This window comes from Saccopteryx leptura, chromosome 3 (assembly GCF_036850995.1).
Source record: "Saccopteryx leptura isolate mSacLep1 chromosome 3, mSacLep1_pri_phased_curated, whole genome shotgun sequence".
In the NCBI taxonomy this organism is placed as follows: Eukaryota; Metazoa; Chordata; class Mammalia; order Chiroptera; family Emballonuridae; genus Saccopteryx; species Saccopteryx leptura.
In genome coordinates, this window is record NC_089505.1 from 227080574 (window position 1) to 227100460 (window position 19887).

Genomic DNA, 19887 nt, shown 5'->3' on the forward strand with positions numbered 1-19887 from the left:
CATGTTAAAGTAACTTTCGATTCTTGGTTCTCGATAATTTACCTTTTCAATATGTTGCTGGATTTGATTTCCTAATACTTTGCTTAGGATTTTGCACCTTTGATCATGAGTGACAGTGGTTTGTAAACTTCCTTTCTCATATTGTCCTTTTGAGTTTGGTTACCTAGATTGCGTTGGCCTCACGAACTGAGTTAGAGACTTTGCTCTATCTTTAAAGTGCTCTGAGAGAGTTTGTGTGTGACTGGAGCCAGTACACCAGCAGGGGGTTGCCAGACTATTTCTCTTCAGTGGGTCTTCTCACAGCCAGCCAAGGTCTGGTCTTTGGCTCTCCACATCGAGAACAAAAGTATGAGATTACACCAGTGGACTTCTTATTGCTTCTGCCATGTACTCGGTGGTCTGGGACTGTCATAGTCCAGGTTCAAAGCCGATGGCTTGCCGGGCTGGCTGCCAGGCAATTGGAATCCAGGTGGTTCTGCTCAAGAGCTGGCTGTTTCCAACAGTGTAGCCCTTGGAGTTTCCAACGTCCTGTGTTTGTGGGGTACGATGTGGGAGGGAAGGTATCCTGTTAGATTATTGTCCTTGCACTAACTCTAGGCTTTGATTTCTGTCCCCTTCGTCATTTGAGGCCTCCAAAATGAAAAGTTCAAAACTCCTGAGTTGGAAAATGTGTTCGAGGCCAGTGTCGCTGTGTGTGACAGCTCCGGGAGCATCGTGGAGTGTGTTGGCGTCTTCCCCAGAGAGACGGGGCTGCACCGAGGGCTGCCTTGTGGTGCTGCTGATCATACTCTTGCTTTACTTTGACAATCTGGTTTTTCTCTCTGTTTTTCAGTTTCTGGAAGAAAACGCTGATCCTACTGCCTTTGAAATCCAGGAAGAATTAGAGCAACATACAACCAAAATTGTACAGAACAACCTCCTGGGATCCCAAGGCTCACATGTGCGTTATCTTGCTCTTCCCGCAACACTCGGTTTTCAGCATTCATTCATAGACACCTTCAGTTTCCTGTCAGTGACCTGCATTTGAATCCCAGCTTGGCCTTTTATGAGGCCTGTGACCTTGCAAGTTGTGTAACTGTTCCTGAGCCACTATGTCATCATATTTGAGGACTGCCTACAGGACTGACAAGAATATTAGTTGAAATTAGGTAGTTTAGGTCCAGCCTCCAGCAAAGTTCTGGCTTACAGTCTCACTTTGAGAATGAGGTTCTCGTTCTACTCTTCTTTCTCTCTGTAACACTGTAAACTACTGCTGCCTCCCTCTTCCTGTTCCCCCATAGCATCTGTGTCTTAACTTGTTCAGTGAATGAATGGTGTCAATAATCAGCCTGCCGGACTGACTTGAAATCTGATTCATGTCATGCCCAAGTTTTATACCAAAGATTCTGACTGAGGTGGTTTGAGTTGGTGCCCACGTGGGTCTCATTTGCAGCTCAACGCAGAACCACTCATATAGCTTAACTTTGGATGTACTTTCTCTGAACCCTGAGGTCCATCCGAGGGATGCACAGGGATGGTCCACCACCTGCATCCAGGAAGAGTTATTTTAAATTAAAGTTAGAGGAAACTACCACTTATTAAGTAGTCACTTCGTTCCAAGCCTGCCCTTCCTGCCACTGCCCGCCCCACTTATGATCTCTTTTCTTTAGTGTAATGGCTTAGTGATGTTGTTACCTTTTTATAAACTTGCATGTTATGAATGAGGAAACTTAAGGAAAGAAGTCAATCTAATTGTGACTTTTTGTGACAGCAGAGCTTGGCTGTATTAGGGTTCTGTGGAAATTTTTGTTTAAGAGAAGAGGTGGTTTCCTCTGATGTTTCAAAAAAAGGTGAAAAAAATCACAGATGAATCCATACTACATTCTCTTCAGAAGGCACTGAGGCTCCCCACCTTGTTTTAACAGGTGAAAAACGTCTGTGAGAGCAGGAGCAAGCTCATCACTTACTTCTGGAGGACACACATGGGTGCCAAGCGGTGTCCCCACTGCAAGTGAGTGTCAGAGCTCTTGCCTGTCCCTGTCCTCCAGTGAGAAGCCTCTGGCCAATCACTCATGGCTGTTAGTAAATGTCCTGTTGAAAAAAAAAATACAACCAAAAAATAAATATGCTATTGGTTTTTCCTCTCCTCAATCACAACTGTCCTCCTGTCCAGGACCGGGCGGTCCATTATCCGAAAGGAACACAACAGCAAACTGACAGTCATGTATCCTGCCATGGTGCACCGGAAGGCCAACCAGAAGGCTGACCCGAAGGACTCAGAGCCTCTGGGTAAGCAGGTGGGCCCTGGGAGGTCCTCAGCTGCATTTCTCTGGTGTGGCCATCACGTGTTCCAGACTTCTATGCCTCATTGCTCAGTTGCATGTTTGTGATGGGCAAGTGGTGGAGTTGTGTTCAGGCCCTTTGGGGCTGGAAGGGACCCTTGAGAGTGCCCAGCCTTGGCCTCTCACAGCTGGACTGGGCTGCACTATGAGGCAGTTCCCTGTGGGCTGAACAAGGTACCTCTTGCTACAGGTGGTGGTTTTCTGAAAGATTTTTTTAGGAAAAAGTTAAGTAATATACTTAGCCAATATTTGGTTGTTTTTTGTTTGTTTGTTTTGTTTTTTTAGAGAGAGACAAAGAGAGAGTCAGAGAGAGGGACAGACAGACAGGAACAGAGAGAGATGAGAAGCATCAATCATTAGTTTTCGTTGCGACACCTTAGTTGTTCATTGATTGCTTTCTCATATGTGCCTTCACCGTGGGCCTTCAGCAGACCGAGTAACCCCCTGCTTGAGCTAGCGGCCTTGGGTCCAAGCTGGTGAGCCTTGCTCAAACCAGATGAGCCCATGCTCAAGCTGGCTTCCTCGGGGTCTCGAACCTTGGTCCTCCACATCCCAGTCCGACGCTCCATCCACTGCGCCACTGCCTGGTCAGGCTATTTGTTTATTGTCAAAACAAATATGGATTTATTTTGATGTAAAATATAGGTAAGTTTTTTCTTTTTAGTTCATAGATTTCATTCTCAAATTTTTAGAATAAAAATACACAAAGTTAAGAAAGCCCAGATCACATATCATTATTATTTTTTTAAGAATATTAATGGTTTTACTTTTTTTTTTTTTTTTTTTTTTTTTTTTACAGGGACAGAGAGAGAGTCAGAGAGAGGGATAGATAGGGACAGACAGGAACAGAGAGAGATGAGAAGCATCAATCATCAGCCCTTGGCTGCGACACCGTAGCTGCCCATCGATTGCTCCCTCATGTGCCCCGACCGCGGGCCTTCAGCAGACCGAGTAACCCCTTGCTTGAGCCAGCGACCCTGGGTCCAAGCTGGCGAGCTTTTTTGCTCCAGCCAGATGAGCCCGCGCTCAAGCCTGTGACCCCAGGGACTCAAACCCAGGTCCTCTGCATCCCAGTCCGACACTGCATCCACTGTGCCACCGCCTGGTCAGGCTGGTTTTATAAAATTCAAAGCATATGAAAAATTTGGGGAGCAGAGCAGAAATACAACAATTAGTCAAATAGCTATCCAATTATTGCAGCACCACTTACTGATCAATCTACTTTTTCCCCCACTGATTTTTCTTTAATTAATTTATTGTGTTTACATAGAGTCTAGTGTTTCCCCGAATATATCCTACCCTCCCCCGTGTTCCCTTATACATCCCTCCCATCCAGTCACCCTATCATTCCCTTTTCCTCTGTCAACTTTCTTTCTGGATCCTTTATCCTGCCTCTGTCTCTGTTCCGCTCCTCAGTTCATATTGTTCGTCGGATTCCTCAAATGAGTGAGGTCATATGATATTTTTTTTTCTCTGCCTGGCTTATTTCACTTAACATAATAGTTTCCAGGTCCATATATGTTGTCACAAAAAGTAGTATTTCCTTCTTTTTTATGGCCCCATAGTATTTCATTGTATATATGTACCACAATTTTTTAATCCACTCGTCCACTGACGGCCACTTGGGCTGTTTCCAGATCTTTGCTAGTGTGAACAATGCTGCCATAAACATGGGGGTGCATTTCTCCTTTTGAATCGTTGATGTAGTATTCTTGGGATATATTCCGAAAAGTGGGATGGATGGGTCAAAAGGCAGTTCGATTTTTAAGTTTTTGAGGAATCTCCATACTGTTTTCCACAGTGGCTGCACCAGTCTGCATTCCCACCAGCTGTGCGGGAGGGTTCCCTTTTCTCCACATCCTCACCAGCACTTATTCTGTGTTGTTTTGTTGATAGCCATTCTTACTGGTGTGAGGTGATATCTCATTGTAGTTTTAATTTGCATTTTTCTAATGATTAGTGATGTTGAGCATTTTTTCATATGCCTATTGGCCATCTGTGTGTCCTCTTTGGAGAAGTATCTATTCATTTCTTTTGCCCGTTTTTTGATTGGATTGTTTATCTTCCTGGTGTTGATTTTTACAAGTTCTTTATAAATTTTGGCTATTAACCCCTTATCAGATGTATTATGGAATATGTTCTCCCATTGTGTGGTTTGTCTTTTCATTTTGTTCATATTGTCTTTAGCTGTGCAAAAGCTTTTTGGTTTGATATAGTCCCATTTGTTTATCCTGTCCTTTATTTCACTTGCCCATGGAGATATATTAGCAAATATATTGCTGTGAGTGATGGAGAGCTTATTGCCTGTGTTTTCCTCTAGGATGCTTATGGTTTCACTACTTACATTTAAGTCTTTTACCCATTTTGAGTTTATTTTTGGGAATGGTGTAAGTTAGTGGTCTAGTTTTATTTTTTTGCAGGTAGCTGTCCAAGTTTCCCAACATCATTTGTTAAAGAGACTGTCTTTTACTCCATTGTATGCTATTACCACCCTTGTCAAATATTAATTGTTCATAAAGGTGTGGGTTTATTTCTGGGTTCTCTGTTCTGTTCCATTGATCTGTGTGCCTGTTCTTTTTTTTTTTTTTTATTCATTGTTTTTTAGAGAGGAGAGAGACAGAGAGAGAAGGTGGGGAGGAGCTGGAAGCATCAACTTCCATATGTGCTTTGACCAGGCAAGCCCAGGGTTTCGAACCGGTGACCTCAGCATTTCCAGGTTGACGCTTTATCCACTGCGCCACCACAGGTCAGGCCTGTGTGCCTGTTCTTATGCCAGTACCAAGAACATTGTTTTGAGTACAATGGCCTTGTAGTATAACTTGATGTCCGGGAGTGTGATACCACCCACTTTATTCTTCTTTTTCAAGATTGCTGAGGCTATTCGTGTTCTTTTTTGGTTTCCTATGAATTTTTGGAATATTTCTTCTATATCTTTGAAATATATCCTTGGTATTTTAATAGGAATTGCATTGAATTTATAAATTGCTTTGGGTAATATAGACATTTTAATGATGTTTATTTTTCCTATCCATGAACACGGTATGTGCTTCCACTTGTTTGTATCTTCCTTGGCTGCTTTTACCAATGTTTTATCATTTTTCAAGTACAAGTCTTTAACCTCCTTGGTTAAATTTACTCCTAGGTATTTTATTTTTTTGGTTGCAATAGTGAAGAGGATTGAATCCTTAATTTCTCTTTCAGACAGATCATTGTTGGTGTATAAAAATGCCTCTGATTTCTGAGTATTAATTTTAAATCCTGCCACCTTGCTGAATTCATTTATCAGGTCCAGTAGTTTTTTGACTGAGACTTTATGGTTTTCTATGTACGGTATCATATCATCAGCAAATAATGATAGTTTTACTTCTTGTTTTCCAATTTGGATGCCTTTTATTTCTTCTTGTCTGATTGCTGTGGCTAGAACTTCCAGAACTATGTTGAATAAGAGTAGTGAAAGGGGGCACATCTGCCTTGTTCCTGATCTTAAGGGGATTGCTTTTAACTTTTGCCCATTGAGTATGATGTTGCCTGTGGGTTTGTCATAGATGGCCTTTATCATGTTGAGGTATGTTTCGTGTATTCCCACTTTGCAGAGAGTTTTGATCATAAATGGGTGCTGGATTTTATCGAATGCTTTTTCAGCATCTATTGATACTATTATGTGGTTTTTGTTCTTCCTTTTGTTTATGTGATGAATCACATTGATTGATATGCAAACATTGTACCAGCCTTGCCTCCCCAGAATAAATCCTACTTGATCATGATGTATGATTTTTTTCAGGTATTGTTGGATCAGGTTTGCTAATTTTAGCATCTAAATTCATCAGGGATATTGGCCTATAGTTTTCTTTCTTTGTGTTGTCTTTGCCTGGTTTTGGAATCAGAATTATGCTCGCCTCATAAAAGGAGCTTGGAAGTTTTCCCTCCTCTTGAATTTTTTGAAATAGCTTGAGTAGGACAGGAGTTCTTCTTTGAATGTTTGGTAGAATTTGCCTGTGATGCCATCTGGCCCAGGGTTTTTGTTTGTTGTGAGGTTTTTTGTTTTTTTGTTTTTACAGAGAGAGGGATAGATAGGGACAGACAGACAAGAATGGAAAGAGATGAGAAGCATCACTTCTTTGTTGTGGCTCCTTAGTCGTTCAATGATTGCTCTCTCATACGTGCCTTGACCGGGGAGCTACAGCAGACCAAGCGACCCCTTGCTCGAGCCAGCGACCCTATGCTCAAGCCAGTGAGCCTTGCTCAAACCAAACGAGCCCGTGCTCAAGCCAGCAAATTCAGGTCTCGAACCTGGGTCCTCCGCATCCCAGTCTGAAGCTCCATCAACTGCGCCACCACCTGGTCAGGCTGTTGTGAGTTTTTTTGTTTTTTGGGTTTTTTTTGTATTTTTCTGAAGCTAGAAACCGGGAGAGACAGTCAGACAGACTCCCGCATGCGCCCAACCGGGATCCACCTGGCACGCCCACCAGGGGGCAATGCTCTGCCCCTCCGGGGCGTCGCTCTGCCGCGACCAGAGCCACTCTAGCACCTGGGGCAGAGGCCAAGGAGCCATCCCCAGCGCCCGGGCCATCTTTGCTCCAGTGGAGCCTCGGCTGCGGGAGGGGAAGAGAGAGACAGAGAGGAAGGAGAGGGGGAGGGGTGGAGAAGCAAATGAGCGCTTCTCCTGTGTGCCCTGGCCGGGAATCGAACCCGGGACTTCTACATGCCAGGCCAACGCTCTACCACTGAGCCAACCGGCCAGGGCCTTGTTGTGAGTTTTTTATTTTTATTTTTATTTTTTATTTTTTTGCATTTTTCCAAAGCTGGAAACGGGTAGGCAGTCAGACAGACTCCCGCATGCGCCTGACCGGGATCCACCCGGCATGCCCACCAGGGGGAGATGCTCTGCCCATCTGGGGCGTCGCTCTGTTGCATCCAGAGCCATCCTAGTGCCTGAGGCAGAGGCCACAGAGCCATCCTCAGCACCCGGGCCATCCTTGCTCTAATGGAGCCTTGGCTGCGGGAGGGGAAGAGAGAGACAGATAGGAAGGAGAGGGGGAGGAGTGGAGAAGCAGATGGGCGCGTCTCCTGTGTGCCCTGGCTGGGAATCGAACCTGGGACTCCTGCATGCCAGGCCGACGCTCTACCACTGAGCCAACCGGCCAGGGCCTTGTTGTGAGTTCTTTGATAACTGTTTTGATCTCATTTGTTGTAATTGGTCTATTTAGGTTTTCTTATTCTTCCAGATTGATTTTTGAAAGATTACATTTTTCAAGGAATTTTTCCATTTCAGCTAGGTTGTCTAATTTTTGGCATACAGTTCTTCATAGTATTTTCTTACAATCCTTTGTATTACTGCCGTGTCAGTTGTTACTTCTGCACCCTCATTTCTAATTTTATGTATTTGAATCCTTTCTCTTTTTTTCTTGGTGAGCCTGGGTAAGGGTTCATCGATCTTCTTTACTTTTTCAAAGAACCAGCTCTTGGTTTCATTGATTCTCTGTATTGTTTTTTTAGTCTCTATGTCATTTGTTTCTGCTCTAATCTTTAATATTTCTTTCCTTCTACTTTCTCTAGGCTTTACTTGCTGTTCTTTTTCTATTTCTTTTAGTTGCAGAGTTAAGTTGTTTATTTGAGCTTTTTGTAGCTTCTCAAGGTTTGCCTGTAATGCTATGAACTTCCTTCTCAGGACTGCTTTTGCTGTGTCCCATAAATTCTGAGTTGTTATATGTTCATTTTCATTTGTTTCAAGGAAATTTTTTATTTCTTTCTTGATCTCATTGTTGACCCATTGTTATTTAATAACATGCTGTTCAGTTTCCCAGTGTTTGAATGTTTTTCAGTTTTTCTGTTGTAGTTGATTTCTAGTTTCATGTCATTGTGATCAGAGAAGATGCTTGATACGGTTTCAGTCTTATTAAATTTGTTGAGACTTGTTTTATGCCCTAACATGTGGTCTATCCTAGAGAATGTACCATGAGCACTTGAAAAGAATGTATATTCTGCTGCTTTAGGGTGGAAGGTTCTGAAGATATCTATTAAATCCAGTTGATCTAGTTTGTCCCTTAATTCTGCTGTTTCTTTATTAATTTTTTTTCTTGAGGATCTATCCATTGATGTAAGTGGGGTATTGAAATCCCCTACTATTATAGTATTGCTGTTGATCTCTCCCTTTATGTCCATCAAAATCTGCTATTTATACAGTGTATCCGTAAAGTCATGGTGCACTTTTGATCGGTCACAGGAAAGCAACAAAAGACGATAGAAATGTGAAATCTGCACCAAATAAAAGGAAAACCCTCCTATTTTCTGTAGGATGATGCGGCAGCATGTGCATATACGCAGATTATGACGTAACACTGTATATACAGCAGAGCAGCCCATGGCCATGACAGTCGAGATGTGGACAGTACAGAGGAAAGTTCAGTGTGTTTTGTGGCTCGCTAAATTTGAATTCGTGACCCAAGTGCAACGTGAATATCGGCGTGTTTATAATGAAGCACCACCACATAGGAATAACATTACTTGGTGGGATAAGCAGTTGAAGGAAACCGGCACTTTGGTGGAGAAACCCCGTTCTGGTAGACCATCAGTCAGTGACAAGTCTTTAGAGGCTATACTGGATAGCTACCTAAGAAGCCCTAAAAAATCTGTGCATGAGCCCACATCGAACTGCACTGAATAGGTATGAAACTGGGAGAGTTTTCCTTTTATTTGGTACAGATTTCACATTTCTATTGTCTTTTGTTGTTTTCCTTTGACCGGTCAAAAGTGCACCATGACTTTGCGGACACACTGTATTTAGGCGCTCCTATCTTAGGTGCATATATATTTATAATGGTTATCTCTTTCTGTTGGATTGCTCCCTTTATCATTATGTAGTGACCTTCTTTATCCCTTACTATAGTCTTTGTTTTAAAGTCTATTTTGTCAGATATAAATATTGCTACCTAATTTTTTTTTCATTTCCATATGCATGGAATATTTTTTTCATCCTTTTACTTTCAGTCTATGTGTATCTTTTGTTTTGAGGTGGGTCTCTTGTAGACAGTATTTGTACAGGTCCTGTTATCCATGCAGCTATCTTATGTCTTTTGATTGGAGCATTTAATCCATTTACATTTAAGGTTATTATTGATATGTAGTTGTTTATTGCCATTTTTTTCTTTAAATCTATATTCCTCTTTTACTATATATATATATATATATATATATATATATATATATATATATATATATCCCCCCACTTTTGTTTTGTTTACAACAGGCCCCTTAATATTTCTTGTAGCATTGGTTTGATTGTGATAAATTCCTTGATTTTTTTTGTTGGGAAGCTTTTTATTTCTTCTTCAATTTTAAATGATAGTCTTGCTGGATAAAGAAGTCTTGGTTGTAGGTTTGTAGGTTCTTGTTCTGCATTACTTTGAATATTTCTTGCCAATCCCTTCTGGCATCCAGTGTTTCTGTTGAGAAGTCAGATGTCATTATGATGGCTATTCCTTTGTAGGTGATTTTTAAAAAAAATATTTATTTTTATTTTATTTATTCATTTTAGAAAGGAGAGAGAGAGGGAGAGAGAGAGAGAAATAGAGAGAGAGAAGGGGGAGGAGCAGGAAGCATCAACCCCCACATGTGCCTTGACCAGGCAAGCCCAGGGTCTCGAACCAGCGACCTCAGCACTTCTAAGTCGACGCCCTATCCACTGCGCCACCACAGGTCAGGCCTTTGTAGGTGATTGACTGTTTTTCTCTTACAGCTTTTTATTATTCTTTATTTCTTAGCTTTGGTATTTTGATTATGTTATGTCTTGGTGTGGGTCTCTGTGGTTTTTTTTTTCCTAAGGATTTTTTTAAAATTTATAAATAAATTTTTATTAATTTTAATGGGGTGACATTAATAAATCAGGGTACATATATTCAAAGAAAACATGTCCAGGTTATCTTGTCCTTCAATTAGGTTGCATACCCATCACCCAAAGTCAGATTGTCCTCTGTCACCTTCTATCTAGTTTTCTTTGTGCCCCTCCCCCCCTCTGTGTTCTTTTTTAATGGTGTTCTCTCTTCTTGAGCTTGTGTGACTCTTTCCTGCATCAATTTAGGGAAAATTTCAGTTATAATTTCTTCAAAGAACTTCTCTAGTTCTTGTTCTTTCTCTTCTCCTTCAAGAACCCCTATTATGCGGATAATGTTTCTTCTCGTGTTGTCACATAGCTCTCCTAAAGTTTCCTCAGACTTTTTGACCCTGATTTTCTGTTTCTGTGCTTTCTCTTATCTTGTCCTCTTAAGTCTCGGATTCAATCCTCTGCTTCATCCAGCCTGCTTTTAATTCCTTCTGGTGTAGTCTTCATTTCTGATATTATGTTTGTTGTTTCTGTCTGGTTCTTTATGATTTCCATGTCCTTTTTGATGCTTACAATTTTTTTATTCAGGTGTTCATTAAGTCCATCCATTGTAGCTTTGAGATCCTTAAGCATCCTAACAATCACTATTTTATACTCTGCATCTAGTAATTTGATTACTTTTGATTCATCCAGGACTTTTTCTGAGGATTTATCTTGTTGAAGCATATGACTTATTCTTCTCTGCCTTCCTATTATGTATGACTTGTAGGCTTCTCAGTTGTGGTGTTCTTACCTGGTAGAGCCACTTTCAAGTCTTGATTTATTTGTTTTCAGTTTTCTTAACTGGGTGGTAATCTTGTTTACTGATCTCAGCAGGGGGCTTAGTTGAAACTGTATCTTGGAATGCAGTGGGTGTAACCTCTGAGACAGAAGGTGTCATCTGCCAGCTACTCTCCAGGGGTGGGGTGCTTTCTCAGCTTCAGTAGGGGGAGGTGTATCTCATATCTCCATGGAGACCTGAGTTACTGCTCCTCCTCCTCACTTCCGGTTTTTCAGCTGTGTCTTTTTGCACTGATTGGAGCTGGAGAGTTTTGGGGAGGTGGGTCACCTGGAACCACTTTAGGCTTGTGCTGTGTTGAGGGATCAACCCCTCCCCCAGCTATGGCCACCTCTGCACTGGATGAGTCAGCTTCTCAGGTCATCCCATACATTCCTCTGCCCCTGACTGTCTCTCTCTTCCCACTTCCCTTTTGGAAGACAAGCCAGTCCTCTCAGTCCACCTCATTCCCAGGTCTCCAGGCAAGTGGCTGTGAGCGATATTTTCTGCTCTTTTCCTTGTAATGAGAGCCCTTTTGGGCTCTCAGCCTCACTGTCCCTTCGCTCCTGGAAGCAGGGGAGCCCCCACCGCACCTCTGCACTCCCTACCAGGCTCGGTGTGGCTTCTTCTTTGCTCCTTGGTTTTTGAGACCTCTTCTTTTAATCCAAAGTTGGTTTTTCACGCTGACTGTTCCTAAATTAATTTGTAATCCAGTTTGGTGATGTGAGCTGGGAGTCTGTGCGTCTGCCTACTCCGCTGCCATCTTGGTATTTCCAAATGTAGGTAAGTTGTTTTTTTTTTTCTTTTCTTTTCTGAAGCTGGAAATGAGGAGAGACAGTCAGACAGACTCCCACATGCGCCTGACCGGGATCCACCCGGCATGCCCATCAGGGGGCGATGCTCTGCCCCCCAGGGGGCGATGCTCTGCCCCTCTGCGGTGTCGCTCTGTTGCGACCAGAGCCACTCTAGCGCCTGGGGCAGAGTCCAAGGAGCCATCCCCAGCGCCCGGGCCATCTTTGCTCCAATGGAGCCTCGGCTGTGGGAGGGGAAGAGAGAGACAGAGAGGAAGGAGAGGGGGAGGGGTGGAGAAGCAAATGGGCGCTTCTCCTGTGTGCCCTGGCCGGGAATCGAACCCGGGACTTCCGCACACCAGGCCGATGCTCTACCACTAAGCCAACCGTCCAGGGCCCAAATGTAGGTAAGTTTTAAAGAATACCTAAGAGTGGTCAAAGAACATTAGCACCTCCTGCAGACTGCTCGTGGCTGCCCGCTCACTGCCTGGGATTGAGTGTCCCTTCTGCTTCACCCTGCCCTTGGGGTACTTACATTTTTTAAGGTGCCCAATATTTTCTTCTGCACCTGGGGCCTCAACCAACCTCAATCTGCCTCTGGTGCCTACAGTATAGTACATGCTCTCGATAGATGTTAACGGACCATTCTTTTTTTTCTTTTTTAACAGACAGAGAGAGAGAGTCAGAGAGAGGGATAGACAGGGACAGACAGACAGGAACGGAGAGATGAGAAGCATCAATCATTAGTTTTTTGTCACGCGTTGCGACACCTTAGTTGTTCATTGATTGCTTTCTCATATGTGCCTTGACCGCGGGCCTTCAGCAGACCGAGTAACCCCTTGCTCGAGCCAGCGACCTTGGGTCCAAGCTGGTGAGCTTTGCTCAAACCAGATGAGCTCACGCTCAAGCTGGCGACCTTGGGGTTTTGAACCTGGGTCCTTGGCATCCCAGTCCGACGCTCTATCCACTGCGCCACCGCCTGGTCAGGCAACGGACCATTCTTATTGGATGGTTAATGTGCCAGGGTGGGCAAAGCATCACCTGTGATTGGCACTCGCTCTGCTACTTATTCTGAGTAGGTCTAGCAGTGACACAGTCTTATTACAGAAGGCCGCTTCCTGGAACTTCAGTTTCCAACTTGATATAGTGGTGGTAATAAAAGCCCTTTCCCGGAGTTTAGGAAATTTCATGTGTGAAAGTCTATAGCAGTTGTGACTAAACTTGATTCCAGATTTCTCCCTCGAGATACATAATCTATTTCACATTTGAGGACTCTGGCAAGGAGTAGAGTAAATGTCTTGGACTATTTGGGCTATTATAACAAAATACTGTAGACTGGGTGCACATAAACAACATTTGTTTATTTCCCACAGTTTTGGTGTCTGGGAAGTCCAAGATAGGGGTGCTGGGAAGTTGAGTGTATATTAAGGGCCCAATTCCTCGCTGATAGCCCACTTCTCCCTATAACCTCACATTGCAGAAAGGGGCATGGGAGCTCCCTGGGCTTTTTTTTTTTTTTTTTTTTCTTTTTCATTTCTCCGAAGCTGGAAACGGGGAGGCAGTCAGACAGACTTCCGCATGCGCCCGACCGGGATCCACCTGGCATACCCACCAGGGGGCGACGCTCTGCCCCTCTGGGGTGTTGCTCTGTTGCGTCCAGAGCCATTACAGCGCCTGAGGCAGAGGCCAGGGAGCCATCCCCTGCGCCCGGGCCATCTTTGCTCCAATGGAGCCTTGGCTGCGGGAGGGGAAGAGAGAGACAGAGAGGAAGGAGAGGGGGAGGGGTGGAGAAGCAAATGGACACCTCTCCTGTGTGCCCTGCCCAGGAATCGAACCCGGGACTCCCGCACGCCAGGCCGACGCTCTACCGCTGAGCCAACCAGCCAGGGCCTCCCTGGGCTCTTTTATACAGGCATCAGTACCATTCATGAGATTCCGTCCTGGTGACCTAAATCACCCTCAAAGGACCACCTTCTAATACCATCACCTTGGAAGTTAGGATTTCAACTCATGAAATTTGTAGCATTTAGACCAGGGGTCTCAAACTCAACTCAGCATGTGGGCCGCAGAGCAAGATCACAGCCGTTCGGCGGGCTGCACTAGGTCTACAAAAGGCAACTGTTACGCAACACTTTTCTCACTGTAGTTGAAAACAAAAAAATATCAGTACAACAAGCACAATCCGGGCCACATGTGGCCCACGGGCCGCGAGTTTGAGACCCCTGATTTAGACCACTGCAGTAGCAAATTGGTTTATTACTTGAAAAAAAATCTTTTACTTTAGATTAAGTTTAGATTTATAGAAGGATTGCAAAGTTAGTACAAAGTTCCCATATACTTTTTATTTGGTTTGCTCTAATGTAGCATCTTAGATCTCCATGGTGCATTTGTAAAAACTAAGAAATTAATGTTGGTATACTACTTTTTTTTTTTTTTTTGGATTTTTCTGAAGCTGGAAATGGGGAGAGACAGACAGACTCCCGCATGCGCCCGACCAGGATCCACTGGCACGCCCACCAGGGGCCACGCTCTGCCCACCAGGGGGCGATGTTCTGCCCCTCCGGGGCGTCGCTCTGCCGCGACCAGAGCCACTCTAGCGCCTGGGGCAAGGGCCAAGGAGCCATCCCCAGCGCCCGGGCCATCTTTGCTCCAATGGAGCCTTGGGTGCGGGAGGGCAAGAGAGAGACAGAGAGGAAGGAGGTGGGGGGGGAAGCAAATGGGCGCTTCTCCTATGTGCCCTGGCCGGTAATCGAACCCGGGTCCCCCGCACACCAGGCCGATGCTCTACCGCTGAGCCAACCGGCCAGGGCCTATAAATAGTTCTTAAAACAATTTTTAAGGCTGGGAATTACTGCTCTATTCTTTAGTGCGCTTTAGAAAATGTTCACAAATTGAGAACAACTATGGTCAGAATTCTAGGTCAGAATTTCTTTGGGGCAAATAACCTGCAGTTAAGTGGCTTTTCAGTGTCTTTGTCAGATTTGTTCTTTGAAGTAATATTTCACTGCAACTGCGAGAATATGATGTTGCCAACCAAAAGTCTGCATTGGAATCAAGCCAACAGTGTCTTCCATGAGTCTCTGATTGGATTTTTAGTATTTTACTAGCATTTATTTTGGGGCATTCAGCCTCATGCTAAGAAACATTTGGCGGCTAAGCACAGTGCCAAGGTGCCACAAGGAGACCATGTGGCTTCCGTTCTCAGAGGAGGCTACAAGAGTCATAGGTCAGTAAGTCCAGGGAGCAAGTGATGTAGAATCAGGTGAACTAGGGCCTGGCCATATTCCTGATACCAAAGAGAGCCACGTAGTGACTGTGCCTCAGTGGTCCCCACAAAGAGATCTTCCTGGAAGCTTATGGAATGCTAAACAGCCTCCAGAGGGCTCCTTAGGCCCCACAGTTCACACTAGCTTTTTAAAATGAGAATTCTTGTAACCAAGATGCTCCACCTACTGTGACCCAGTCTTCCCCAAGTTATTTGACCTTCCAACCCCCTTTTGCACGTGGCAGATCTTAGAGCTAAATAAAACACATGGTAGGGATGTTCTGAACTCCCGTCGAGGCAGATTTCATTTTGGCAGAGGTGCAACCCATGTGAGGTGGTGCTTCCTGCAGGTCTCCTCTGATTGGACAACCACAGCCTGCCTTCAGAAGGTGAAACTGATGGGGGCACTTCTCATGGCGACAGGCCTGGGACAGGAGCTGGAGAGCACTGCCTGCTCCAGCTGATCCTCCTCAGCCTTTCAAGCCTGTTTAATAGGAAATACAGCTCAGATAGTTGTTTCTAAAAATACCCTCAAGTTGTTCTTTAGGTTAATGGGGTCTTTTTTCTTCTTCTGAACTTACCATGCTTTGTTTATTCCTGAATAACCAAAACAGTCAAAGCCCCTTTATTGCACACCCCCACTTTCTTCAGTTGCATTAACTGGTTGAAATGCTTTTAAAGGAATCAAAATGTTAAATGTGCAGCCTCCTTGACCTAGTAGTTTTGCTTCTATGACTGTCCTGAGACTACCCACAGTGTTGTTTAAAATTGGAAATGGCTTACATTCCTATTAATAGAGAATAGTTAACTAAAGATGGTATATCTGGTCATTGTTATCCAAGTGACTGATTTCTCTAAGAACTTGTGATAACACATCCTCTGCAAATGGTAAGAAAACTAATTGGAGTTGGAATAAAGCTGCATTTTACAATTATAGACAAAGGCAAAAAAAAATGAGGTTAAGTATAATCTTAGGATCTTTTAAACGTGTACTCAAGCCAGTGACTATGGATGGAGTTCCTGCCCTGATAAGTACATAAAAAGGGAAAATTGAGTAATATTTCATTTCCATAAATGTGTCCTATAAGAGGTTGATAGTTTTGAGCCTAGACGGTCACATTACTTACACCTTTGTTAGCCATCTGAGTGCCTGGAGCCTCTTGAATGCAGCCCAGCTCTGACTTCTGACCGACCCTGGGTTAGCTGATCGTGCCCCAGAGTGATCTTGCTTGGTATGAAAAGCCAAAACCAATCCGCTCCTTACACAACAGCATGACATATGTGTTTATACCCCTAAAAATGTTTGTGCTTATTTATCAATTCTATTTCTGTGAACCTGTCTCATAAAAGCCATGTGCATGCAGTTATTTATCATAATGTTACTTGTAATAGTAAAAAACCAAGGTTGACCCACATGTCCAAGTGTGGGAATATGGTTAAAGCACTTATGAAAATATCTTCTCTGCAGAATATCATGCAGCTACTAAAAATTACTGTCAGGCCTGACCAGGCGGTGGCACAGTGGATAGATCATCGGACTGGGAAGCAGAAGGACCCAGGTTCGAGACCCCGAGGTCACCAGCTTGAACGTGGGCTCATCTGGTTTGAGCAAAGCTCACCAGCTTGGACCCAAGGTTGCTGGCTTGAGCAAGGGGTTACTCAGTCTGCTGAAGGCCCTCGGTCAAGGCACATATGAAAAAGCAATCAATGAACAACTAAGGTATCGCAATGCACAACGAAAAACTAACGATTGATGCTTCTCATCTCTTCGTCCCTGTCTATCCCTCTCTCTGACTTTCTCTCTGTCTCTGTAAAAATTACTGTCAGGCAAAACCTCTGTGGTAATACGTAGGCATGCTCATAAGAGGACACTGAATGAACAAAGTAGTATGCAGAGTAAATCCACAGTTAACATCACAGTGATATAACATTTTGTTTAAACCGAAGGACTGCAAAAGAATATATAAATGTGATAATAGTGATGTAATATCATGTAGTGGTGGGTGATTTTTTTCTTTTGCTCTATTGATTTTATATGTAGTTATATTGTTTTCATGACTTTAGAAATTAGATTAAGGGAGAAATTATTCAGAGCTAAGAATATGTTGTCCTAGAGTTTGATTTTTTTTGATTAATTTTAATGGGGTGACATTGATAAAGTTTGATTTTTATGATCAAATTGCAGGCTTAGCAGGGTGGGGAGAAAATTGATAAGTGTCATTACAAAAGGCGTACCTGGAATTGATCTTTGCTTTGATTCCCCTCTGCTGCAGGAATTGAAGACGCTCTGATGGGGAAGCGAGGGTACCTGACACCCATCAGTGCACGGGAGCATCTTAGTGCCCTTTGGAAGAATGAAGGTGCTAAAGAAATAACTCTTGATCTTCCCCTGGCTTTGATTTCCTGGACTCAGTTACGCTGCCTTATTATTTTTGTTTTTCAAAGTTGTAGTTATTGTAGATCTCTCCTGAAATCAGTTCACAGGTTTGGGTCTGGCTTCAGGGTTCACTGTCATTGATGCCTTATAGAGGGGAGGTGTCATACCTCGAACAACGAAGGTTTCCATGGAAATTCCTTCTGTGAATCAAAAGGGAATTCTAATATGTATTTTAAAGTAGGATTTTTATGTTTTAATTCCCTTCTTTTTTTTTTTTTTTTTTTGTATTTTTCTGAAGCTGGAAATGGGGAGAGACAATCAGACAGACTCCCGCATGCGCCCGACCGGGATCCACCCGGCACGCCCACCAGGGGCGACGCTCTGCCCACCAGGGGGCGATGCTCTGCCCCTCCGGGGCGTCGCTCTGCCACAACCAGAGCCACTCCAGCGCCTGGGGCAGAGGCCAAGGAGCCATCCCCAGCACCCGGGCCATCCTTGCTCCAATGGAGCCTCGGCTGCGGGAGGGGAAGAGAGAGACAGAGAGGAAGGGGGGAGTGGAGAAGCAAATGGGCACTTCTCCTATGTGCCCTGGCCGGGAATCGAACCCGGGTTCCCCGCACGCCAGGCCAACGCTCTACCGCTGAGCCAACCGGCCAGGGCCTAATTCCCTTCTTAAAGGAAAATCCTTCATTCCCTTTTGAGTGTCTAACAAGAGCTATGCAGTGTATCCACGGGCACGTTACCCACCTTCTGAGAGTATATCCAGAACCGTGGATGTGACCATTGTGTAAGGGCAGGCACTTACAAACGAGAATATTGCTAAAGGTATAAGTTATGTCGGGGGTAAAGAACACTCAAATAGTGTGGTGGCTTGTGTGGCTGGCCCTAACGCGTTTTATCCTCTGTAGCATTTTTTTTTTTTGTATTTTTCTGAAGCTGGAAACAGGGAGGCAGTCAGACTCCCGCATGCGCCCGACCGGGATCCACCCGGCACGCCCACCAGGGGGTGATGCTCTGCCCATCCGGGGCGTCGCTCTGTCGCGACCAGAGCCACTCTAGCACCTGGGGCAGAGGCCAAGGAGCCATCCCCAGCGCCCGGGCCATCTCTTGCTCCAGTGGAGCCTCAGCTGCGGGAGGAGAAGAGAGAGACAGAGAGGAAGGAGAGGGGGAGGGGTGGAGAAGCAGATGGGCGCTTCTCCTGTGTGCCCTGGCCGGGAATCGAACCTGGGACTCCTGCACGCCAGGCCGATGCTCTACCACTGAGCCAACCAGCCAGGGCTGTAGCATTTTTATAAGGTCACTGTAAACTTAAAACAATCACTTGAAATCTGTAGAGTAATACCTCTTGGCAGCATCAGTGTGAGTGGTTTTTCTGTGTTTAAGAAGGCTAACTTTTTTTTGACTTGATTTTTTTTTCTTTCCATATTTCAAATACATGTTTTATAAATACCAAAGTAATTGTGTATGTGTGTGTATAAGTCTGAAACAAGTGACAGTCTTCATTTCCCACCCCTGCCCATTGCGGCCTGGGCTAATCACTATCGTCCCTGTAGTGCCCATCCTTACACCGTCCTCTCATCTGCATGTAGCCTCTTAATACCCAGAGGCTTTTTTGTCGTTTTCTTTTTTTTTTTCTTTTTCTTTTCCAAGTGAGAGGAGGGGAGATAGAGAGACAAACTCCTGCATGTGCCCTGACGGGGAACCACCCAGCAACCCCGTCTGGGACTGATGCTCTACCCATCTGGGGCCATGCTCGCAACCAAGCTATTTTTAGTGCCTGAGGTGGAGACTCCAGGGAACCATCCTCAGCACCTGGGGCTGATACCATGGAACTAATCAAGCCATGGCTGCGGGAGGTGCAAAGAAAGAGGGGGGTAGGGATGGAGAAGAGATGGTCACTTCTGTGTGCCCTGATTAGGAATTAAACCTGGGACAACCACATGCCAGGCCAATACTCTTTACCACTGAGCCAACTGGCCAAGGGCTTTCTCATTTTCATAAAGAAAAATGAGATCCTAATCTACATATTGTCTCATATACTGGGTTTTTTCTTTTTTCACTTAGTAAAAGATTTTATGCACACATGCTATAACGTAGACTTAAATGATCATTTTGGTTCATTTCAAATACAGGATTCTTTCTGAATTTCCTTTTTTCGGGACTGGAAGATGTTGGCATGGAGTCTAGATTCAGTCCCACTATGTTCTTTCTGGATTTCTTGGTGGTGCCACCCTCAAGGTAATGGCCTTTAATTGACTTTATTTTGCTTGAAACAAGCATCTTAAGTGATGCTTGTTTGATGATGTGGAAAAGGATGGAAGGGCCAAGGGCCCTGAGAAATAGCAGTTTTGCCCCCAGGTTGCACATGATGGGAGTATTTTCCTCTCCATCTGTCCTGAATACAGCAGGAATGTTGCTTGTTCTTTGAGTGTGGTGGGATTTGTGTTGTGTAAAGTAGGGGAGGGTGAGAGGCTGAAGAACATGACCCTTCCCCCAC

The 19887-nt window shown here is 44.3% G+C and overlaps 1 protein-coding gene across 2 annotated transcripts in view; it reads left to right on the forward strand.

Moving 5' to 3' along the window:
* Window positions 1-19887, forward strand: part of POLR1A (RNA polymerase I subunit A) — a 102848-nt gene that overhangs the window by 15906 nt on the left and 67055 nt on the right. The window contains exons 4-8 of one of the 2 annotated variants that reach the window (XM_066377779.1): window positions 833-940; window positions 1905-1990; window positions 2153-2268; window positions 17287-17373; window positions 19523-19628. In XM_066377779.1, the coding sequence (XP_066233876.1) occupies window positions 833-940; window positions 1905-1990; window positions 2153-2268; window positions 17287-17373; window positions 19523-19628 (503 nt within the window). The remainder of the gene's footprint in view (window positions 1-832; window positions 941-1904; window positions 1991-2152; window positions 2269-17286; window positions 17374-19522; window positions 19629-19887) is intronic. The other variant, XM_066377780.1, reaches the window with a different exon arrangement.